Here is a 25,383-nt window from a genome sequence, read left to right as displayed (position 1 = left end):
ATTTTCTAAATATCTAAAAAGGAATGTGCAGGGGTGTGGGGAGTGGTAGTACATGAATTGCTCCTTGGGAGAGCCAACACAGACACAATGGGTCAAATAGCCTTCTTTTGTGTTGTTATGATTCTAGGTCTAAGTCCCTCGAGAAAGTGAAGATCATAGTCATAGTAGGTGGGTGACCAGGATTGGAAGAGATTATGAGTTTCACTGAAACCAGGGCATCGAAAATAGAGGAAAAGGAGTGGTCGTGCAGGTTCATGATTGCAAAAATATTGTGGTGGATGAAGAACAAAAGGCTGGAGAGTTTGAAAGTGTTGGCAGAGCCCCTGGGGACAATGGTAGGTGAGGTGAAGGGGAGTGGAAAATAGGTTGGGGAGATGCAAATGAAGAGTACTGCAATTTGTTTCAACATTTTCATTAATAATTAATATTGTGTAAACAAAAGCACAATAATCCTCACCTTTAGGATAGAAATCTGTGAAAAATCTTTCTCCTCAAAGTAAGCATGTGTGATGAGCTGCAATTTTGCTTGAAGCAACCCATAAAGTGGCTATTGAGAAGAAATTGCAACAAAGAATATCATGCACTTTCAGCAGTTCAGTATGAACTAGTTGGTCATAAAAATAGGAACAGCAGTTATATAAGCAGTTTCTGCTACGTGCCTGTCCTAAATAAAAACATAAATAATAAGTGATGGACAGAGTACATTGAAGATTTAAGAAAGCCTTTGGTGTTGGGTCTCTACTTTCTCTACATATAGCAGATTTAGCACACTCTATAACAAATTTGGTAGAAGGAATTAGCTTGGGATAAATCAGACTTTGTAATAAAACCCGCAACATAATCCCAAATGGAATATAAATGGTACATTTAAAGTTTCCAGAAGGAGAAGTTAAAGTGCAACAATGCCACGAAGTGGACATGTTTATAATCACACTTCCATATAAGGAGATCCTGTTCTCAATTGTATCATCAGAAAGAGGTGTAAAGAGAAGGTTTAAACCATTTTCAATTTAGGGAGGGGGGGTGGAAAGGAGCAAAATTTGCAGTTGAGATCTCAGACATAACTTTTTCCAATAAAAAAAATCAAAAGCACACTGATACAGATCTTCTCATTTTCCCTGCGGTATGCAATTAAAGCTTGCTTTCTTTCCCAGAACTCCACGTTTGAATTCTCCCAATCAGGTGTCCATTCCTTTTCATGGTATCAAAATGTGTCTCAAAGTCACAAACGACATCGTATTTGACTATGACTAAGGTAAACGATCCTTCCCCATTGCCTCTCAACAGCCTTTCACACAGTTAAACCGCATCATCCCCTCCAACACCTTTTCATGGTCATCCAGTCGGATAAAGCTTCTCTCACCTGGTTCCATTCTTATCTAATTGTGGCCAGAGGAGGCTTCTCTTCCTACTACTGCATCTTTACCTCTGGCATCCCCCAAGGATTTTTCCTTGGCCTCCTCCTATTTCTCACCTAGATGCAGCTGCTCGGCAACATCAACTGGAAGTTCAGTGCTAGTTTCATGTGCGTGCTCTACCTTACCACCAGCTCTCTTGACTCCTCCATGTTGCTAAATTATCAGGCTGTTTATCTGATGTGGATGAGTAGAAATTTCTCTTGTTGGAGATGGTCATGGCCTGGCACTTGTGGCACGAATGTTACTTGCCACTTGTCAGCCCATGCCTGGATATTGTCCAGGTCTTGCTGCATTTGGACATGGACTGCTTCAGTATCCGAGGAGTCGCGAATGGTGCTGAACATTGTGCAATCATCAGCGAACATCCCCACTTCTGACCTTATGATGAAAGGAAGGTCATTGATGAAGCAGCTGAAAATGGTTGGGCCAAGGACAGTACCCTCAGATACTCCTGCAATGATGTCCTGGAACTGAGATGGTTGACCTCCACCTACCACAACCATCTTCCTTTGTGCTAGGTATGGCTCCAACCAGCAGAGAATTTACCCCGGTTCCCATTGACTCAGGTTTTGCTGGAGCTCCTTGATGCCACACTGTCAAATTCTGCCTTGATGTTAAGGGCAGTCACTCTCACCTCACTTCTTGTGTTCAGCTTTTTTGTCCACATTTGAACCAAGGCTGTATTGAGGTCAGGAGCTGAGTGACCCTGACGGAACCCAAACTGAGTTCAGTGAGCAGGTTATTGCTAACCTGTCAGTGAGCAGGTTATTGCTAAGCAAGTGCTGCTTGATAGCATTGTTGATGACCCCTTCCATCACTTTACTGATGGTGGAGAGTAGACAGATGGGGTGGTAATAGGCCAGGTTGGATTTGTCCTGCTTTTTGTGTACAGGATATACCTGGGCAATTTTCCACATTACCAGGTAGATGCCAATGTTGTAGCTGTACTGAAACAGTTTGGCCAGGAGCACGGCAATTCTGGAGCACAAGGCTTCAGTATTATTGCTAGAATTTTGTCAGGGCCCCTAGCCTATGAAGCATATAGATCCTTCAACCATTTCTTGATATAATGTGGAGTGAATCGAATTGGCTGAAGACTGGCATCTGTGATGCTGGAGACCTCCAGAGGAGGTCAAGATAGATCATCCAACTGGCATTTCTGGCTGAAGATTGTTGCAAATGCTTCAGCCTTATCTTTTGCACCGATGTGCCGGACTCCTCCACCATTGAGGATGAGAATATTTGTGTGGCCTCCTCCTCCGGTGAGTTGTTTAATTGTCCACCACCATTCAAGACTGGAAGTGGCAGGGCTACAGATCTTAGATCTGAACTATTGGTTGTGGAATCACTTAGCTCAGTCTATCACCTGCTGCTTATGCTGTTTGGCATGCAAGTAGTCCTGTATATCAGCTTCACCAGGCTGGCACCTCATTTTTAGGTATGCCTGGTGATGCTCCTGGCATGCCCTCCTGCACTCTTCATTGATCTTCTGGCTTGATGGTAACGGTAGTGTGGGGGATATGTCGGGCCATGAGCTTACAGATTGTGGTTGGGGTTGCGGGCCCCAGGGAAGAGAAGGTGTTGTGAGGCCTGCGGAGAGAGAAAGGCTGTAGAGAGACTCACCACTGAGGGTATGTGTGAGAGTGAGAGCAAGTGAATGTGCATTTGTGAGCGAGAAGGTGAGTTCATGAGTGTGAGAGAGAGTGACAGAGTGAGTGGGTGAGTGTGAGTGTGTGTATGTGAGGAGAGTGACTGTGTTTGAGGAGAGAGGGTGTGTGTTTGAGAGAGAATGAGAGAGTGAGTGTGGGGGCAGGATTTTCCCCTGGTCAGGCGGGTGTGACAGGCGGGCCCAGGAATGGCTGTGAGACGTACTGCCGCCCACGATCAGGCTCCGACTGAGGTTTCACGCTGGCTGGCCAACTAACAACCAGTCAGCGTGAAACGCACACTAGGAGCCTCAGCACTGCCGGGTGGAGTGGGAGATGTGTGAGCGCTAGTCCGTGCATGCACGGTGGTGTGCTCACTGAAAGCTCCCTGAAGACACAGGGCTGCATCAGGGAGCTGAAGAACTTTAAAATGAAAAATAAACATTTTACCAATGAGATAAAGATGTCCTCGCATGTGACTCAGTCACATGAAGAGGGACATGTTAAAAATGTTCTTGTTTTTTCAGTAACTGTTGGAAATCTCATCCACCCGTCGGTGAGGTTTTGTAAAAATGCGAAGGCCGCACGGCCTATTCACCAAAATTACAAATTAATTACATTGAGGATCTTAATAGGCCTCTTAATTGTCAGTGGGTGTGCTGCCGCCTCTCGCGTGCGCCCGCTGACCGAAAGATCACCAGAGTGTGCGATGACGTCGGGACGCTTGCCTGGCACCATCGTGCACTATTTCACACCCATTCGGGTCAGACACCCGCCCGTGGGACAAAAAATTCTGCCCAATGTGTTATCTGGACATGAAGCATTGAGCCACAAAATATTTAAAAGTACGGCTTTTTTTCTTGTGAACAGCTCAACATAGTTTACAAACAATGAAATTTATTTTCTAACATTAATAGCTAGTAAGAAAGTAACAAATCACAAGAGTTAGAACAGCCTGCAAAATGCTTGAAAGCAGACATGAGGGGGTGCTATAGCATTACATCAAACATACAAGTTTCTGAGGGGAGTTGACAGGTTGGGTGCTGAAAGGATGTTTCCCTTTTTGGGAAAGACTAAAACTAGGAATCATAGTTTAAAAATTTGGGGTCCCCTATTTAAGGTGGAGTCGAAGAAAAACTGTCAGAAGGCTGTGAACCTTTGGAACTCTTCCTCAGGGAGCAGTGCAGAGAAAGTCACTGAATATTTTTAAGGCAGAGGGATATAGATTCTTCATTGACAAGGTAATCAAAAGTTATTGGGAGTAGGCAGGAATGTGGAGTTGAGGTTACAATCAGATCAGCTATGATTTTATTGAGTGGCAGAGCAGGCTCAAGGGGCTGAATGACACATCCTGCTCCTAATCCGTATGTTCATCTGTTCCTATTTACAGCACAGAAACAAACCTTTTGGTGCAACAGACCCAGGTTGGAGTTTATGTTCCATTCAGCATCCTCCCACCCTTCTTCATCTTATGCTGTTACCATACCCTTCCATTCTTTTTTCCCCTAATGTTTTTATCTAGATTTCTCTTAAAAGCATCTACGCTGTCTCCCTCTACCACTCCCATCGTAGCTAAGTTCCACATTCTAGCCTCTTCCTGAATAAATGTATTAGTGACTATGATATTAAAGGCCTGTAATTCTAGTCTCCCCTGCTCTTCCCCCCCCGCCCCCCCACCCAACCTCCACCCCTGCTCCGCCTTCACAAATTTTCTCTATGTCTACCCTTTTGTAAGCTTAAAGTCCTCTACTGGGTCTTTATAGAAAAGAGTTGCAGTCTATTCAATCTTTCTTGATACTTTCCTGTCAGTTCAAGTACCATTTTAAAAAATCATTCTATCCCTTTAGAAATGAACCCTGGTATTTTGTTTTGTTTCATGGCCCCATTAACCTCTGTTGCTACTTTACTTAAACCAAGAACTTTCAGCTAGGAGTTTAGATATGGCCCTGTTTGTAAAATTGTTGAAATTTGTTACCTTACGGTTAGAACTCTGATGAAAAAATAGTGTTCACTTTAATTCAATTACTAATTTTAAATCAACTAGTTTTCAAAAGCAAGGCTCATTTGTAACACCACCCCCAATCATTTCCAAACATGACCTGCAGCTTTCCAAGGCTGGTATATCTCCACTATCGCTATCAAAGTTGAAATTGCTACATATTGGCTAAAAACTTAGAAACAAAGAAACTCTGAGCAGGAGTAGGCCATTCGGCCCTTTGAGCCTGCTCCGCCATTCAATATGATCATGGCTGATCCTCTATCTCAATGCCATATTCCTCCTTTCTCTCCATACCCCTTGATGTCACTAATATCCAAAAAATTATCAATTTCTTTCTTGAACATACTCAGTGACTCGGCCTCCACAGCCTCTGTGGTAGAGAATTCCACAGGTTGACCGGCCTTTGAGTGAAGAGATTTTTCCTCATCTCAGTCCTAAATAGCCTGCCCCATTTCCTGAGACTGTGGCCCCAGGTTCTTGACTCCCCAACCAGGGGAAACATCCTCCCTGCATCTAGTCTGTCCAGCCCTGTTAGAATTTTATACATTTCAATCAGATCCTCTTTCATTCTTCTAAACTCTAGTCAATCCAGGCCCAGACGAACCAATCTCTCCTCATATCATCCCTGGTATCAGCCTAGTGAACCTTCGCTGCACTCCCTCTATGGCAAGTATATCCTTTCTTAGGTAGGGAGGCCAAAACCAAAAGGTGTGGTCTCACCAAGGTCTTGTATACCTGCAGTAAGACATCCCTACTTCTGAACTCAAATCTTCTGGCAATGGAGGCCAACATACCATTTGCCTTTCTAATTGCTCGCTGCACCTGCCTGTTTACTCTCATTGACTGGTGCACAATGAGAGATCCCTTTGTACATCCACATTTCCCAATATATCACTATATGAATAATACTCTGCCTTTCTATTTTTCACACTGAAGCATATAACATCATAATTATCCACGTTATACTGCATCTGCCATGTGTTTGCCCACACACACTTGTCTAAATCGCCTCCTTGCATCTTCCTCACAACCCTACAGCAAACTTGGAAATATTGCATTTGGTTTCCTCATCCAAGTCATTTATATATATCGTGAATAGCTGGGGCCCAAGCACTAATCTCTGCGGTACACCCCACAGGTCACCACCTGCCATCCGGAAAAAGGCCCATTTATTCCCACTCTGTGTTTCCAGTCTTTCAACCAATTCTCAATCCGTGCCAGTATATTACCCCGAATCCCATGTGCTTTAATTTTGCCCACTAGCCTCATATGTGGGACCTTATCAAAAGCCTTCTTGAAATCCAAATACACCACATCCACTGGTTCTCCCTTATCTATTCTACTAGTTACATCCTCAAAAAACTCCAGTAGATTAGTTAAGCATGATTTCCCTTTCATAAACCCATGCTGACTTTGTCTAACCCCGTTAATGCTTTCCAAGTGTTCTGTTACCTCATCTTTTATAATAGACTCTAGCATTTTTCCACTACTGATGTTAGGCTAACTGGTCTGTAATTCTCTGTTTTTTCTCCTTTTTTAAAAATAGTGGGGCTACATTTGCCACCCTCCAATCTGTAGGAACTGCTCCAGAGTCTACAGAATTTTGGAAGATGACCACCAATACATCCAATATTTCCAGGGCCACTTCCTTTAGAACTCTGGGATGTAGATTATCAGGACCTGGGGATTTTTCAGCCTTTAACACCATTAATTTCTCTAGCACCATTTTTTTTTACTAATAAAGATTTTCTTCAATTCCTCCCTCTCACTAAACCCTTGGTTCCCTAACATTTCTGGGAAATTATCTGTGTCCTCTGTGAAAACAGAACCAAAATGTGTGTTCAATTCTTCTGCCATTTCTTTTTTTCCATTATAATTTCCCGTTTCTGACTGTCAGGGAGCTACATTTGTCTTTGCTAATCTTTTTCTCTTCACACATTTATAGAAGGTTTTACAGTCAGTTTTTATGTTCTGTGCAAGTTTACTCTCAAACTCCATTTTCCCCTTCTTGATCAATCTTTTTGTCCACTTTTGCTGAATTCTAAAGTGCTCCCAATCCTCAGGCTTGCTGCTTTTTCTGGCAATTTTTAATTTTATCCATCATTGCCAACTCGCGCCTCATACCCTCGTAGTTCCCTTTATTTAGATTCGGGACCCTGGTTTCGAATTCAACTTCTTCACTCTCCATCTTAATGGACAATTCTATCATTTTATGGTCGCCCTTCCTCAGGGAAGATTGTTAATTAATCCTTTCTCATTGCACGATGCCCAGTCTAGGATAGCCTGCTCTCTAGTTGGCCTAAAAAACCATCACGTACACACTCCAGGAAATCCTCCTCCACAGTTTTATTGCTAGATTGGTTTGTCCACTCTATATGTAGTTTAAAGTCACCCATGATTACAGTTGCACTCTAATTGCATGCGTCTCTAATTTCCTGTTTAATGCCTTCCCTCACATCTCCGTTACTGTTTGGGGGCCTATAGACAACCCCCACCAATGTTTTCTGCCCCATGGAGTTTCTTATCTCCACCCAAACAGATTCCACATCATGATTTTCTGAGCCAATATCCTTCCTCACTATTGCATTGATTTCCTCCATTACTAACAGTGCAACCCCACCTCCTTTCCCTATTTATCTGTCCTTCCTAAATATTGAATACCCCTGGATGCTCAGTTTCCATCCTTGGTCACCCTGCAGCCATTTCACCGTAACAGCAACTATATCATGACCGTTCATATCTATTTGCGCTGTTAATTCATCTACCGTATTGCGAATGCTCTGCACATTAAGATACAATGCCTGTGGACTTGGTCTTTTTCATCTTGTTAATCACCTTAGATTTATTATGCACTATGACCCCATTTGTTTTTCGCCCTTGTTTTTTCTGCCTTCCACTTTTGCTTCTTACTTTTCTGTCTTTCGTTTCTATCCTCGTTTCCCCCTCCTGTCTCCCATCCACCTACCATTCTAGTTTAAACTCTCTCCGACAACATCGGGCAGTAAATACATGTTTGCGTCCTGTTGAGAAACCATATCTTCAAGAACTACATTTTCTTTTAAAATTTGAAAAGACATTGCATTATTTGGACACTTGGGAACTGACTTAGATTTTTTTTAAAAAAGGTCATAAGTTCACCTTGGCCCATGAGGAAGCATGTCTTTTCCAAGGAATCACATGACCAGCATGGCACTTGAAGAGGAGAGCTATATGCTCATTTGAACTTTAAAGTAATTTAATGGTGTGTGTGTGTGCGCGTGTGCGTGTGCGCATTGGGGTATTTTAAAAGGCATAGATAGTTACACTTCTAGATTAGAAATTGTGTTAATCGGTTCTTGTTTCCTGGCGATGTAAATTGAGGACTTGAATGCCCCCTCCCACCATCAACGGCAGGCTGCATTTCGTCGTCCAACTTCAGGAACTTTAAAATTAATGTATTTGCATCTCATTAATTCGCCCACACGCCAGAATCATCCCCCGTCAAATTTAATTCCCACATCAGCATGGCTTCAGAACGGCATGATTTACGGCTGCCTTTGAGGGGAACTCGGAGGTGAATGTACACAACATTGCGCAGCACTTGTGAGGATCGCCTGTAGGGAAAGAAGGAAGAGGCGTCACACATTCACAAATTAATGAGCGTTTTAGGGGGCTGCAGAACATTTGGACGACTGGGGAAGTTGTATAATCTCCTTTCAAAACAGTCACTGATGGAGGCACTCAGAGTCCTTGCAATGTATTTATTCAGGTTTGGACAAGTAACCCTTATGGTTCAAGCTAACAGCGCAGTCTTGCAATGCAGGTTAAGGGAATGCCTGCACCTGAGCTGAGAGCACATGCAGTCGAGTGGCTGAAGCTGCCGCCAATTGATCAGGTGGAGTAGGGCAGAGGTGGGTGGGGTTTTGGACAGCCATGAAATGCACTAAACACTGGTCATCCAAGTAGTGGCCAGCACTCTCCAGCATGCATGAAGGAGCCTTCAGATGCAAGCAGAGCCGGAGACTTCACCCAGGGAAGTCTTTAGGAGACATGTGCTAACCCTCGCACATCTCTCTTTGGTACTGCAAGAAGCAAACATCACAATCATGAATCCTGGTGATCTAGCTGTATATCTCATGGCTTACAGAGAGCAGAGAAGAAGGAGATTGTGACGGAGGTGCCTGGCTCGGCAAAGGGAAGAGCACCACCTTCAAGATGAAGGGGCGCAGGGTCTCCTTCATATACAGCTGAAGATTCACAGCAAGCTGTCGCTCATAGGCGTCTCAATAGGCCCGGGTCTATAGACGGCGCTGGTCATTCCTGCACATGAGCAAGAACTAGTGTCGCTGAAGACTGCGCATGTCTAGGGAACTGATCACTCAATATGCCATCGTGGTCACTCAATATGCCACCTTTTGCATAATTTGGTGCCATGGCGACTTGGAGGGCATCCACTGCCAGTGGCTGTGAAAGTGACCGCAGTGCTCAATTTTTAGTCCAGTTGCTCCTTCCAGGACTGCACAGGTGACCTGTGCAGGATTTCGCAAGCCTGCAGCCACAAGGGCATCCAGGAGGCCACGGATGCCATCTTCACAAAGGCACAGAACTTTGTGCATTTCGACTGGGATCAGGAAAGCCAGGAAGCAAGAGCGTTGGGATTTGCAGCGATCTCTGGTTTTCCACAGGTGTAGGGTGCCATCAACTGCACTCATGCGGCGCTTAGATCTCCGTGGCAACAAGCAGTCCAGAATGTGAACCACAAGGGCTTCCACTTGATGAATATTCAGCTGGTCTGCGACCACAACAAATGCATCATGCAGGTCTGCACACGATATGCCAGAAGCATCCCCAACTCCTACATCTTCAGCTGGTCTCAGATCCCTGACATCTTCCAGGGTCCACAGAGGTTGCAGGGTTGGCTCCTCAGGGTCAAGGGCTATGCACAGATAACATGGCTGATGACATGCGTACGGCAGCCTCAGACTGCAGCAGAGAAACAGTGCAAGGCTCAAGATGTGTAAAAATGTTAAAAAGTCCAAAAGGCACTGTATCTGAATGCATGGAGCATTTGCAATAAGGTAGATGAATTAGCGCAAATAGATATAAATGGTACGATATGATTGTGATTATGGAGACAAGGCTGCAGGGTGAGCAAAGCTGGCAGTTGAATATCCTAGGGTACTCGATATTTCGGAAGGACAGGCAAAAATGGAAAGTAGGTGGGGTGTTGTTGTTAGTTAAGGATGAAATCAGTGCAATAATAAGGTGGGCTATTGGCTCAGATAATCTAAATGTAGAATCAGCCTGGGTGGAGTTAAGAAACAACAGGGGGCAGAAAGCATCAGGAGTTGTCTATAAGCCACCAAACAGTAGTGGTAAGGTAGGGGACGGCATCAGTCATTTTATCCTTAGAGATCGCCACAGCACTTAATGCAATGCAGGGAAAATTCTGTCCAATAAATCAATCGTTCTGAGTTTATTGAAAGAAGCCTGGTTAAAGTCTCTTTCATTCTGGGTCTAACAGTAGCAAAGGTAAATAATTGGCAATTTTGTTGAGTAAATTACACATTTACACTAATGATGCAACCTGCAGAGTGCTGGGGCTAGATAAACTGTGCACTCCTCTCATCCCAGTCATAACACAGATTGCAGGCTCTTGCAGGATATTTGAAATTCAGGCAACGGGTGATTGGACGCAGAGTAATAATAATTGGTTAAGGATAAAAGGACAGATACCAGGTTTCTTATACATTAGTAAACCAAAATGGCTTTGGAAGTTGCTAAGACTTTTCTAGAGATGGAAGATTTAACCATGACTGGTTTACATGCAGTAACCAAGACTAAACTAATGGGATTGGCAGATAATTTGCAGTTAGAATTAACTGTAGATGCAAGGAAAGCAGACATAGTTGAGGTAATAGCACAGCTGTTGAAATTGGAAGAGTTACAAGAGAGACCACATTCTCCATGGGGTGAGTCAATTGAGTTTAGCTAGGATTCAGTTGCAAATGAAGCGGCTTGAATGTGAAAAAGAAATGGAGAACATTAAAATCTAAAAAAGGAACTGAAAATTTGAACAGAAAAAGAGAAATGCTAGAAAATGAGAGCAGAGGAAAAGGAAATGAAAAAGCTTGAACTTGACCTCCAGAGAGAAATTAGCAAGGGAGGAAAAAGAGAAGCAATGAGAAAGGGAATACCAGCTTAACAGGCTGACATTAAAACAAAGAGGTCTTAATGCTGCAGAAGGTTCTGATGACAAACAAAACACCCTCAACCCAAAGCCCAGTGGGGAATGTTTAAATTCTTAAAGCCTTTCCAAAGTTTGAGGAAAGGGAGATAGAGGCATTCTTTAGTTTGTTTGAGAGAGTAACTAAGCAAATGAAGTGGCCAAAAGAAAACTGGACACTGCTCCTACAGGCTAGGTTGGTGGGTAGAGCTCATGAGGATTATGCATCATTTTTAGAAGAGGCTTCTGTGGATTATGATGCAGTAGGAAAGGCTAGTCTCAGTGTGTATGAGTTGGTCCCTGAGGTGTACAGCCAGAAATTTCAAAACATAAGGAAACAGCCTGGGCAGACCTATATTGAATTTGAGAGGATAAAGCAAAATAATTTTGACAGTTGGATACAGGCATTAAAGGTAGATGCAACGTATGAAGCTTTTAGGGAAATAATTCTTCTGGAAGAATTTAAAAATTCACTTCCTCCAGTTGTTAGAACCCACGTTAAAGACCAGAGGGTTGCAACAGCTGGACAGGTAGCGTAGATGGCTGACAATTAGAACTTTCCATAGATCCAAACCCTTTATCTGCTACCCCCACAAACCCGAGAAGGATAAAAGGTGGGAAGGTGAAAGAAAGGCAAGTAGCCAGGGAAGAGAAGGGACAGCTGGGATTTCGCTAGGAATTCCTCCGCTGACTGGAAAGGAAGCACTGAGGGTGGAAATGATATTCTAAGGCCCAAGTGTTTCCACTATAACAAAATGGGACACATATGTACAGTTAGCTGGAAGTCCCGCAGGAAATCTATGGGGCTTATTGGGATGCGTAAGGACAATTCAGGAAAAGGAGCCGGATTGAAAATACAACAGATCAAGTTGTAGCGTTAACTACAGCTGTGAAACCAAGTGTGAACACTGCTTTGAGTTCAGGGGAGGTGAATAAAATACGAGGGTTATAATTAATTCTTATCAAGCTAAAAAGTAACTCCTTATCTCTCAAATGAGACAACTAAATCTATAATTATATTATGAGACATGGAAGCCACTCAAATACTTTTGCTGGTGAAAGGCATAACTTTACCTCCAGAAAGCGCATTAAAAGCCAAAGTTTTAACAAATGGTATTGGCAGGGAGTATATACCGTAACCTTGTACCAGGTGCACTTAGAGTGTTACCTAATGTCTGGGACAGTGACGGTAAGGGTTGTCCAGTAGTTACCTGTAGACGGAGTTGGCTTCCCCCGGGAGATGATTTAGCCGGAGCAAAGGTAGTAGCTTCTCCCATAATTACAGAAAGGCCAAGTGAGGTTAAAGAGACGGAGCAGTTACAGGAAAAGGTTCCAGGAATTTTTCTTTCGTGTGAGATTACTCAAGCAATGGCTAAGCAAAGTCCATCATCGGAGGTCAAAGTGATAGCACAGACAGATGTTTGATTAGCTGAAACTTTCTTTAAAGACTTAGATAATCCGAAAGAGATGTTTAGTAAATCTTCTCTAGTTGAGACTTAACAAGCTGATCCAGAGTTAAGTAAGATAACACAATCAGCTGAAGCTGAGGGAGTTCCAGAATGCTATTATAGTAAAAATGCGATACTAATGAGGAAGTGGAGATCTCCTTACAGACCTGCAGATGAAGAGTGGACGGTTGTTCAGTTTTGTAAACGTGCCAGGTAGTGGGAAACCACAACCTACAATCAAACCAGGACCCATAATTCCCAAAACAGTTTTTGGGGAACCATTTAGTAGGGAGATAATAGACTGTATGGGACTGTTACCTAAAACGAAAGCAGGACACCAGTATATCCTTACTATTATAGAAATGACAACTTGATTTCCAGAGGCTATCCCTCCAAGGACAATCACAGCTAAGGTAATGATAGAGAAGTTAACCCAAATTTTTACTCATTCTGGATTACTTGTGGCGATCCAGTCGGATCAAGGTTCCAATTTTATCTCTAAAATCTTTCAAAGCATGATGAGTATTTTGGGTATAAATCAGTTAAAGTCCACAATATATCATCCACATACACAGGGAGCTTGAGAAAGGCACCATCAAACTCTCAAAAAACGATTAAAGCATATTCTCATGAATATCACTATGATTAGAACAAAGGACTGGACTTTCCTTTATTTGCTACCTGAGATTGACCGAATGAATCTACTGGTTTTAGTCCTTTTGAATTTATTTATGGACATGAGATAAGAGATCCTGTGGAATTAATCAAAGAAAATTTTTTAGGACAGAGGGGAAAATCCTATATGTTAGATTATGTGTCCTTGTTCCAGGAATGCTCAGGGAAGCCTGCAAAGTGGCTCAAGAATGAACTTAAAGTTTCTCAAGGATGAACGAAAGGGCAGATAAGCAAGCTGCGACCAAACATTACAACCAGGGAATGAAGTGTTCATGTTATTTTCTTTACAGGGTGAACCTCTGAAAGCACAGTTCAGTGTTCCATACAAGCTAATTAAGAGGGTTGATAAAGTAGATTATTTGATAGGCACCCTAGATCGCAGGAAAAGGAATTGGCTGTGTCATATCAATATGTTAAAACAATACCATCATAGGGAGGAGGATGAGAAGGAGCAGGTATGTCAGGTTGTGAGCACAGTGGAGGATGAGAGAGAGAGTAAGAGTGAGGCAGACTTGGACAGTTCACAAATAGAACCTCCTAAGTGATTAGCTAACACTAGTTAGATGTCATATTTTCATGCTTAGAGGTAGGACAACAAGAAGGTCTAGTGAGGTTACTCGCAGAATTTAAACAAATTAGTAAGGATAAACGGGGTGTACAACTTTAGCTATGCATGATGTGGATGTAGGGGAATCTTCTCCTATAAAACAACATCCTTACCGTTTAAGTGGAGAGCAACAAGTTCAAGTAAAAACAGAATTTCAATATATGTTAGAAAATCACCTAATTGAACCTAGCCAAAGCTGTTCAAGTTCTCCAGTAGTGTTAGTGCCTAAACCTGATGGATTAACCAGTGTCTGTAGAGATTATAGAAAGGTAATGCAGTAACAAAAATGGATTCCTACCTAATCCCACATTTCAAAGATTGTATTGACATGGTTGGCAGTGCCATGATCCTTACTAAGATAGATTTATTGAAAGGATCCTGGCAAGCACCTTTAACATGGCAAGCTAAGGAGATATCAGCTTTCGTCACACCAAATGGGCTGCACCAATGCAGAATGATGCCATTTGGGCTAAAAAAATGCTCGCCACTTTCCAGAGATTAATGAATTAAGTTGTAACTAGTGTTCCTAACTGCGTAGTTTGCTTGGATGATGTACTGATTACAGCAACATTTGGAAAGATCAGCTAAAACAATTGGAAGCCCTATTTAAACAATTACAGTTGGCAGATCCAGTAACAAACCGCGCCAAGAATGAGTTTGCAAAGTGCAAGTAACTTATCTAGGGCATATCGTAGGGCAGGGCCAAGTATTGCCAAGAACAGTGAAAGTACAGACCTTGATGGAATTCCCTGTCCCTAAAACTAAATGGGAAATCATGAGATTTTTAGGGATGTGTGCCTTCTATCGTAAGTTTGTGCCAAACTTCAACACAATAGCTCTTCTTCAGAGCTTCAGAGTCATTCGGACTCGAAACGTTAACTCTGTCTTTCTATCCACAGGTGCTGTCAGACCTGCTGAGTTTTGCAGCATTTTTTGTTTTTGTTTCAGATTTCCAGCATCCACAGTATTTTGCCTTTATCAGCACAATAGCTGCTCCACTAATGGATTTATTGCAAAAGGCGGCAATGGTGGTGCGGTCAAGAGAGTGCTAGACAGTTTCTGAGAAGCTGAAGGTGATCCTAAATCATGAACTGGTGTTAGCTACCCCTAATTTTGCTAAACCCTTCAAGGTGGCAATCGATGCTAGTGACTTGGGGTGGGGTGCAGTCTTATTGCAAGAAGATAAATTGGACATGGAGAAGCCAGTGGGGTACTTAACAAAAAAATTAAATCAGCATCAAAGGAGGTACTCTGCAGTAGAAAAGGAAACCCTGGGATTGTTACTGGCTCTTAAGCACTTGGAGGTTTTTATCCATCATGGAAGTAAAGAAACACTAGTATATACTGACCATAATCCCTTGGCCTTTGTAGAAAAATTTAAGACTCAGAATGACAGTTCCAATGGAGCTTGCTAACACAGCTTTGTAACTTAAAGAATGTCCATATTGCTGGGAAGGATAATATCATCAGGAATGTAATTCTTGTAGCATTATCAGGAAATCAAGAAAATTAGAGAAAACTGTACACATTCTGTATTATGAGTGAATGACTCAGTGTGTGCATGTTTGAATTTAGTTTTATATAAATTGCATATATCTTTCCTGTACACGTAGTAATGAAACACATTTGGAATCGGCTTTTCAATTCTTAAGGGCGGAGGCATGTTGGGAAACCATATCTTCACAAACTAAGTTTTCTTTTAAAATTTGGAAGGACACTGCATTATTTGGGCACTTGGGAATTGACTTGGACTTCTTTTTAAAAAACGGTCATAAGTTCACCATGGATTGTGAGCAAGCATGTCTTTTCCGAGAAATCACATGACCAGCATGGCACTTGAGGAGAGTATTTTCTTATTTGAACTGTAATTTCTTTAATGGCTGGAAAAAAACTGTTTTATAGGCAAAGGCGAAAGGTGATTTATGGAAACCGTCTCTATGTTTCGAACTTGTTTTTTTGAACTCAGCTGGGAATAAACTGAGAAGGCGAAAGCTGCCCAACTCACGCTCTCTTTGCCTTGCCTGAAACAGGGTGGTTATCAGTAACCAGCCAGGAATCCTCATCTCAGTGGAACTTGTCTGTATTTGGAAACCTGAGCGGCTGAAACAAGTGGGAGGTCCCAGGGATTGATCCAGCTCTATTCTCCTCCACGCTGAAGTTCCGTTGATGAGAACCTCCAGACATTTATCGGGACTAGCATTCCATATTCACATACGGGAGCACCAGATCGACAAGTCAAAACACTGCGAACTTTATCCTTTTCAAATCATTTTTCTTTACCCGCCAATGTGTGTGCATGCTGGGGTATTTTAAAAGGGTTAGATAGTTGCACTTCCAGGTTACAAATTGTGTGTTAACCAGTTCTTTCAAATTTAAAAAAAAAAGATTTGTTTTATAATATGTCAATTAATTTGAGTTTATTGAAAGAAGCCTGGTCAAAGTCTCTTTTATTCTGGGTCTAACAGTGACCACGGTAAATAATTGGCCATTTTGGTCACATTTGCACTAATGTGCGGCCTGTGGAGTTTTGGAGCAAGATAAACTGTGCACTCCTTCCATCCCGGTTGTAACAATCCATATTTTGCCAAAGCAGTAGATTGCCAATCACAACTCTGTAGCAGGCCATTCATTTCATGTGGATTGACGAAAGGGAAGAAGAGATATTCATTACACATGTCCATACCATCAGCTGACAGCAGCATCCCTGTAGGCTTAAAAGCGAGTTCCCCAACCACTTAATGTGCACCAAGGGAAGGTGAAAGGTATTTTATATGATAAGAAAAAAAAATTAGTAAAAATGAAATTGCTCAAAAATCTAGGAAGCTTTTTTTGTTCTTTCACAATTCAAACCAAAGTATGTCCAAAGTAGTTAAATGTAATTGTAATTACTCTGCAGTACTTTCCATAAATTAACATTTCTTTTTTGTAAAGTAAGGCTGCTGCTCTTGAAATATATTTGAGAAAAGTTCAGTCCACTTACCAACCTACTGAGTACACACACGCTCTTCTGTACAGTTTCTCTTGTGACATCGGCCTGCCGAACCTTCAGGGCCTGAAGTTAAGAACAAGTGTGTTACCATTAGAGCCTTTATAGAAACATGCATTCAATGGCACAGCTTTCTGAACATAATAAATTCCAGAGAACAAAAGATTAGTCTGACAGTGGCAAAATTCAATACCATATTAACACGATGCAACAATTACTTTGTAAACAAAAACTAATTTTGATATGAAAGCAGACTGTGTGGCCGCTTCACTTCACTCGGGTCGCAAGCACGACCCAGGCCTTTATGTCGCTTGCCATTTCAACACCACCCTGCTCTCATGCCCACATCTTCTGTCCTTGGCCTGGTGCAATGTTCCAGTGAAGCCCAATGCAAACTGGAGGAACAGCACTTCATTTCCGATTAGGCACTTTACAGCCTGCCGGACTTAACATTGAATTCAACAACTTCAGACCATGAGCTCTCTCCTCCATCTTTACCCCTTTATAAATTCAATAGCTTTTTTCTAATTTTTATTATTTATTTATTTATTCATTTTAAAATTCTTTTTCGCTAACCTCCCCCCGACCCCAACCCACCCTAGGGCCATCGGTCACTTGTTTCTATGTTGTGCTTTCACAGAGCGTCATGGAGTATTAATGTATATAATGTTTTGGAAAATGTTTTTCTTTTAAAGTAGTGGTTTAGTATGTGGGTATGTCTTAATTGGATTAAGTCTGGGTGCTTTGATATGTATTAGTTTTGATGTGTAAGAGAGATAGCGTGCATTTGTATTTTTTGGAATAGAGCATCCAAGGGGTAGAGTCTTCTGGCTGGCGGAGTCCGCACCCCAGCACTTAAAACCTCGTGCGCTGACGTCACGCGAGCGTCCCGACGTCAGCATGTGGTATCGCGATATTTCAGTCGGTGGGCGCTATGCAGCGGGACGCGTGCCCACCATTAAGTAAAGGCCTCGTTCAGGTCCTTAACTTGCCAATCGTCGATGATTTTGAGGGGCCCGTGCGAACTTCAGCTTGGCGCATGGGCCCAATGGGCAGGCGGGTAGGTGATTTTTTTTTTTTACAAACCTCATCCAGTGGCAGGTTGAGGTTTGATAGCGGTTTCAAAAACATTTAATAAAGTTTTTGTTTATTTCATGAACATGTCCCATCTTGTGTGACATTTTCACATGAGGGGGACATGTTAATTAATTTTTTATTGTTCTATTTTTTATATTTGCCAGCCTTTCAGCGATCTCCCTGAGGCAGCACTTTGCCGCAAAAGAGCGCACTCTGACAGCTGGGGAATCCCCCCCCCCACCCCACCCAGGAAGCGCATAGCGCTTCCCGTCGGGTGGGCCTTAATTGGCCCGCCCACTTAAAATGGTGGCGGGGCCCGTTTCAGCGGCAGCGATCGGCTGCCTGCCCGCCGCTAAGCCAGTGAGCCCCACCTGCCCATCAAAGGCAAAATTCTGCCCAAGAAGTGGGGGAGCCTCATTTTGAATTCATAAGGTGAAAATGCTTGGCTGGTGTTTGGTTAAGTCTATGGGTTGCTGTTGCCTTAATGGAGGTTAGTTTGGGAATTTGTTAAAAGATATGATAGTAGTAATTTGTAGCCATGTGTATATGTTTATATATTTGTTTCGTTTTCTGTAAAACCTCAAGAACTAGTGGTCTGATTCCTGAGTTTAGAGTCACTTCAAATAGAAGCATAGGACAGAGAAATGGCTTTTAAAAGGGAATTAGAAATTGCGAAGATTGAGGAGGAGGAAATAGGAAGATAATTAGAAAGAGAATTCCAACTGAAAATGTTGGCAGCTAGAAAAAAGAGCTATCAGTAGGTGAGGAAGGATTTGTCTCCAGAGTAGAACCCAGCGGGGAGATGTTTAGATTTGTACAAGCTCTTCCAAAGTTTGCGGAACAAGATATTGAAGCATTCTTTACTTCATTTGAGAAGCTAGCTAAACAGATGAATTGGCCATAGGGAAACTGGGCATTATTATTACGATCTAAGTTATTAGGTACGGGGCTTGAGGTAAATGCTTCGCTTTCAGATGAAATGTCGGTGAATTATGATGTGGTGAAAAAGGCTAGTTTGAGTGCATATGAGCTGGTTCCTGAAGCTTACAGGCAGAAATTTAGGAATGTGAGAAAACAGCCTGGGCAAACTTATATTAAGTTTGAAAGAGTAAAACAAAGTAATTTTGACCGGTGGATGCGGGCGTTAAAAATAGAGACAACCTATGCAACTCTGAGGGAAGTCATTCTTTTGGAAGAATTTAAAGATTCAATCCCTTCAGTAGTGAGAACTTATGGAGGAACAGAGGGTTGATTCTTTAAGACAAGCAGCAGAGATAGCTGATGATTATCAGTTAGTTCATAGAGCTAAACCTTTTTTCTGTCACCCTGTCAAATTGGAAAAGGATAAAAAGTGGGAAGGTGAAAGGAAGATAGGTAGTCAGGGAAAGGGAGGAGCAGCTGGAAGCTCCCAGTAAGTTTTTTGTCAGAACAAAAAGGAAGCTGCTGAAGGTAGAAGTGACATTTGAAAATTGAGGTGTTTTCATTGTAATAAAGTGGGGCACACAAAGTCAGTGTGTTGGAGGTTGCAGGAAAAATCCGTAGGAATTATTGGGGTACAGAAAAGCTCCAAAAGTAAAAGTACTGTGGGTTCTGAGGCACTGGAGAAACCAGTGGTTTGTGTACAGGTGAAACAGGGAGAATCAGTGAAAGGTAAAAAAGTGGGAATGTGTTCACAGTTTACTCAAGAGAATTCTGAGGAGCAGGTTCCAGAAATGTTTAAAGACTTTATATGTGAAGGGAAAGTCTTTCCATGTGTACAGAGTGGAGTCTTAATGTAAAGTTTCTTTCTAATTATCTTCCTATTTCCTCCTTCTCCATCTTCACAATTTCTAATTCCCTGTTAAAAACCATTTCTCTGTCCTTTGCTTCTAATTCAAGCGACTCTAAACTCAGGAATCAGACCACTAGTTCTCGAGGTTTTACAGTAAATTTTACCGGGTAAAGATGTTAAAATATTAAGAGACACAGGGGCTAGTCAATGCTTGATGTTTTGGGATAGTGATATTTGTTATTCAGAGAGGGTGCTGCAGCAGAAGGTAATAATAAGTGGGTTTCGTGGAGATGCTAAACCTATTCCATTGTAGAAGGTAAATTTAAAGAGCAAATGGAAGAATGGTGAAGTTAGAGTTGGAGTGGTGGAAAAATTGCCCATTGCAGGAGTTCAATTTATTCTGGGTAATGATATAGCTGGATCGCAAATGTGGGTGATTCTTATGGTAGCTGAGCAGCCAGTAGAAGTGTTGTCAACAGAAGTGGTACAGAAGGAACATCCTGGATTGCTCCCTGATTGTGTTATAATGAGATCAAAAGCCCATAGGGAAGAACAAAATAAACAAGATAAGCAGCCAGTTCAAAGGCAAGAAGAAGGTGTCGAAATCCAATTAGCTGGCACTGTACTTAATAACATTGTTCAGGAGGAAGGAATGCAGAACAGTTCAATTGAAGTGTTTAACTCAAAGAGGTTAGTGGAGTTAGAGAAAAATGATTTACAATTAAAACAGTTATATCAGAAAGCTTATTCAGAAACTACTCTCCTGGATTACGTATCAAATTTCAGGGAAAGATCGAACAGAGCATGTGAGTTGGCTAGGGAACATTTAAAGATCTCACAGCAAGTAATGAAAGTGAAAGCAGGTAAGGTGGCTAAAATTTGCAGCTTTGTTTCTGGAGAAAAAGTATTAGTTTCGTTAACAGTACTAGGGGATTCATTAAATGCAAGATTTAGTGGGCCTTACATGATTGAAAAGAAATTGAGTGAAGTAAATTATTTAATAAATACTCCAGATAGGAGAAAGAAGCAGAGGGTGTGTCATGTAAATATGCTTAAAAACTACTATGACAGGGAAGAGGAACAAAAGGAGGTGATGAGAAAGAGGTAGAAGTGCAGGACCCTGAAATTGATTTTCCTCTAATCAAATTGGTTAAGTTGAAAGTTTAAATGCAATATTGAGTTACCTTCCCATCAAGTGTCAAAGTGATTTGGAAAAGCTATTGCAGTCACATAAACCTATTTGTGGAATAAGTACGGAAAGACACATTTAGCTTTACATGATATATGTATAGAAATATCATCTTCAGTAAGGCAACAACCTTATAGATTAAATCCAGCAAAGTTATCACAAGTAAAAAAAGAAATTGATTTCATGCTTCAAAATGACATCATTGAGTCTAGTTGCAGTAACTGGAGTTTGCCTGTTGTACTGGTACCGAAACCGGATGGAACACAAAGATTGTGTGTGGACCATCGAAAGGTGAATGCGGTGACAAAAGCGGATTCATATCCTTTACCACGGTTGGAGGATTGCATTGAGAAAGTGGGACAATCGAAATTTATCACAAAGATTGACTTGCTAAAAGGACATTGGCAGGTACCATTGTCGGAGAGGGCAAAAGGAGATATCAGCTTTCGTAATGCCAAGTGGACGATATCAGTTTAAAGTCATGTCATTTGGTATGAAGAATGTACCTGCGACATTTCAAAGACTGACAAACAAAGTAATTGCAGGATCTCAGCAATTGTGCCGTTTATATTGATGATCTAATCGCTTTCAGTCTGACGTGGGAGGAGCATTTACAGCATCTGAAAGAATTATTTACTCGAGTACAAGAAGCTAATTTGGTGATGAACCTGGCTAAAAGTGAATTTGCAAAAGCGCAAGTTATGCATCTAGGCCATACATTGGACATGGTAAGGTGGCTCTGAGAGATGTGAAAGTCAAGGCTATCGTGGATTTCCCAGTGCCTACAACAAAACAAAGTTTTGAGATTTCTAGGCATGAGTGGGTTTTACCAGAAATTTGAAGCAAGGGAAATCACAAGCTCATTATCCAACTGCTTGCAACTAACCTCAGCAAGGCTACATCAAGGTCCTCACGGATCTCCTTTCACAGGGCTAATTACGTCTTTCTAACATGATGCTATTATGTCAATGCATCCTTTCTTGCATCTACTTTATTGTCTTACTAGTCACCTATTTTATTTATTTCTTCTCACAAATGGTTACGGAGGTAATGTCTGCGCACATACTTACAGCCATTCTACCTGATACACTTATTCTTACAGTTGCCATTAAGGATTAAGTTGGCAAAGCCATGAAGAATGCACTTCCCTGATCCACTCTTTTGGAGTGTAAATATGACTAATATTTAGTATGTTCTTGCTGGATGGGAGCCCATTTGAAGGCTGAAGTTAAAATACTGAGTTCCATTAGCAGAATTGGTTCACATTCAAGGTGGGCCAGACAGTCAGACTACAAAATGCTGCATAATCGTGGGACAACTGACCTTACATTCAATGGGTGACCTTTGCTCGTGCTCTTCCTGGTCCACACAACTTGCATAACTTGTATCAACTTCCTTATTTAGAGAATACAGCTGCCCTTCTACTTTGGCCTGAATCGCCTTTTAAATATGACACTCTTAAGCCCCCCTCAGAGCAGAAGTTGTCACAGAACAGCCACAATCAACACATTTGGATAGGACTTTCACATCATGTGGTTCAGCAAATCATGAAAAGGATTCCTTGCAGTTGCAAGCAACAATTCCGGAAAAATTCACATATTGTGATTAAGTGACTAATTGAGCATCAAACACATTGAGTTCAGAACATTATCACATACCCTTATTGCCCTTTTGTAAATGTATGGGATATTCTCATGTCTCCATTGCCCTTAATGGAAGTATATGTGGGCTGCGTTTCATTAACAGTTTTAGTTTTCCCTTCCAATCTGTTTTATTGCACTTCTTCAGTTGTGAAGGTAAATCATTAAACCTACATTTTAACTAAGGAAAACAAACCTTAGCTTCAATTTGTCGATAGCAGGAAACACCATAAACTGTCTTTCGATTCCCACTCCTCGGAGGTAAATGAAAATAAATGGTATCTAAGGAGAGAGAAAATCAAAAATATAAAAATCATAGAAAAGGATGAATTTCTGGTTGAACTGAAAATATTCTAGAGGGATAGCATGAGAATTGCTAATAAAGTATTTCTCAAAGTGGTTGGTAACTTTTGGTGCTTCGACCTCAAGTTGAAATGATAAGTTAATAACGAGGGCACAAATATTCAATTATGTGACAACAGCATAATAGAATATGACTGTTATTAACAATTACCCCAATACTTATTCATCACAGTGGTACCAACATAGCCAAACAAAGTCAATCATAGAATCATATGGCACAAATTGAGATAATTTTGTTTATCAGTCCTATACTGGTTTTTGAAAGAGATAGGCAATTAGTCCCATTGCTCTACTCCTTTCCCATATCCCTGTGATTTTTTTTCCTTTCCAAGCATATTTCAATTCCTTCTATCAAGTTACTACTGAATCTACTTTTATCATCCTTTCACACAGTCTGTTCCAGATCATCACCTGCCCTCTGTTTCTTTCTTCTGTACACTTCAATGTTATGTCAATAATCTTACTGTGCAATAATTACGTTTACCACCTCAAACTGCCCCATCACCAGGCATGTAACCACAATTCTGTACCTTAGTGGCTCAAATTGTTCCCTCTATCATAATTCAAGTTTTGTACTTAGTATATGGTTGTGTGGTGTCTTCAATGTTTAAGTGACTATGAAGATTTTGCATGCACCATTGTATTTCACTGAAATCCTAGTAGCAACTCTAGAAAGAAAATGGAAAATATTTCCTACCACCTCCCTCTTCTCGTGAGATAAAGGGTATGACTTGCGAAGGTATGGAAGACAGTTGGTAGTGTTAGAACTTCAGGGCTTATATTTCTGGTGGAGATGTATTCACTAACTTCCAACTATTTGATGGATTTGCAAGTCTAGCAGTATTCAACAGTCTTGTAGAGTTTCATCAGTATTGTGTAATTATGGGTTAGTCAACAAAACAGGAGCTACACTCATGGGGATATGTGCATAAAGCATATGGCGCAAAGGCTCAGGACTACAAAAGATCATTCTGAAGAAATCCTCCAGGGCAGGGATCTTCAATTCTTGCCTTGTAAAAAAAAAATTATTTGTTTTATATGTTTGAAGTTGAAACTCTGCTTTTGATCAAGAGGTCAAATTAGGTTCCTTGCATTATTTGCATTACCCAGTTGAAATTAAAAGACTGGGTTTCCTCAACAGTGGGGGAAGAAGTTACATTTAGGAAAAACATTGCCAAAAGCTTTTAAGGGTTCACCCGGTTTACTGATACTTGTAATTGTACTTATTACGTGCATTCACCTTTGCTAAAGTACATAACAGTGGAGTGTTCTCAAGGTTAGCTGGGATGTTCCAAATCAAGGAGTTCACAGAAGTGTTAGTTTTGATTTATATAATTACATAATTCAAGGCGGCAGGACAATTAGGGATGGGAAATAAATGCTGGCTGCCAACATCCCATGCATGTATATAAAAAAAATTAAAACAATTCAACATGATTAATAAAATATTTTGGCTTGTCCTGAGAATGTGAAACGCTGTCTTTTTTTTTAAGGAGTTGAAATCAATCCTTTAAAGCAAAGTGTGAGTCTTTTCAAAATCCTGAGTTTAGTTAGAATGAGAGGCTACTTTTATTGCTTGTTTGGTTAAAAGGAGGCCATTTGGCCCATCAAGCTTGCAATGGCTCTTTAAAAGAACTGTCCAATATAGTCCTACTCTTTCTCCACAACCCTGTAGTTTAGTCCCCATCAAGAATGTATTTTTATTCACTCTTGGGGTATGAGCATCGTTGGCAAGGCCTGCATTTATTGCCCATCCCTAATTGCATTTCAGAAGATGGTGAACCACATTCTTGAAGTGCTTCAGTCCATGAGGTTATGTACACTCAACAGTGCTACGAAGGATGGAGTTCTAGGATTTTGGACCTGAGAGGGATCAGTGATATAATTTTAAATCAAGATGGTGTGTGGTTTGAGTGAAACTTGCAGTGTCCGCTGCCCTTGTTCTTCTAGCTGGTAGAGGTTGCAGGTTTGGAGGGCATTTTGAAGGAGCCTTGGCAAGCTGCTACAATGCTTCTTGCAGATAGTACACACTGCTGCCACTGTACACCAGTGGCGGAGGGAGTGAATTTTGAAGGTGGTGGGGGGGGTGTCGATCAAGTAAGCAGTTTTGTCCTGGGTGGTGTTGAGCTTCTTGAGTGTTGCTGAAGCTGTATTTATCCAGGCAAGTAGAGAGCATTCCATCACATCCCTCACTTGTGAGGTAAGATGGTGGACAGGCTTTGGGGAGTCAGGAGGCGAGTTACTTGCCGCAGAATTCCCAGACTCTGGTCTTCTCTTATAGGTTATATTTATAACCTATAAAGTTTCTGGTCAATTGGCACCAGGTTGCCAATGGTGGGGGATTCAGCAATTGTAATGT

The 25,383-nt window shown here is 41.5% G+C and overlaps 1 protein-coding gene across 2 annotated transcripts in view; it reads right to left on the bottom strand.

The window, feature by feature from the left end:
• avl9 (AVL9 homolog (S. cerevisiase)) overlaps positions 1–25,383 on the bottom strand; it is a 145,025-nt gene that overhangs the window by 96,881 nt on the left and 22,761 nt on the right. For both annotated transcript variants that reach the window (XM_078539792.1, XM_078539793.1), the window contains exons 3-5: positions 22,858–22,943; positions 16,979–17,050; positions 458–547 (exon numbers count right to left, since the gene is read on the bottom strand). In XM_078539792.1, the coding sequence (XP_078395918.1) occupies positions 458–547; positions 16,979–17,050; positions 22,858–22,943 (248 nt within the window). The remainder of the gene's footprint in view (positions 1–457; positions 548–16,978; positions 17,051–22,857; positions 22,944–25,383) is intronic.

This window comes from Cetorhinus maximus, chromosome 4 (genome assembly GCF_964194155.1).
Source record: "Cetorhinus maximus chromosome 4, sCetMax3.hap1.1, whole genome shotgun sequence".
NCBI classification, from domain to species: Eukaryota; Metazoa; Chordata; class Chondrichthyes; order Lamniformes; family Cetorhinidae; genus Cetorhinus; species Cetorhinus maximus.
The sequence above is the reverse complement of the archived record's forward strand: the minus strand, read 5'-3'. Positions and strand labels throughout refer to the sequence as shown.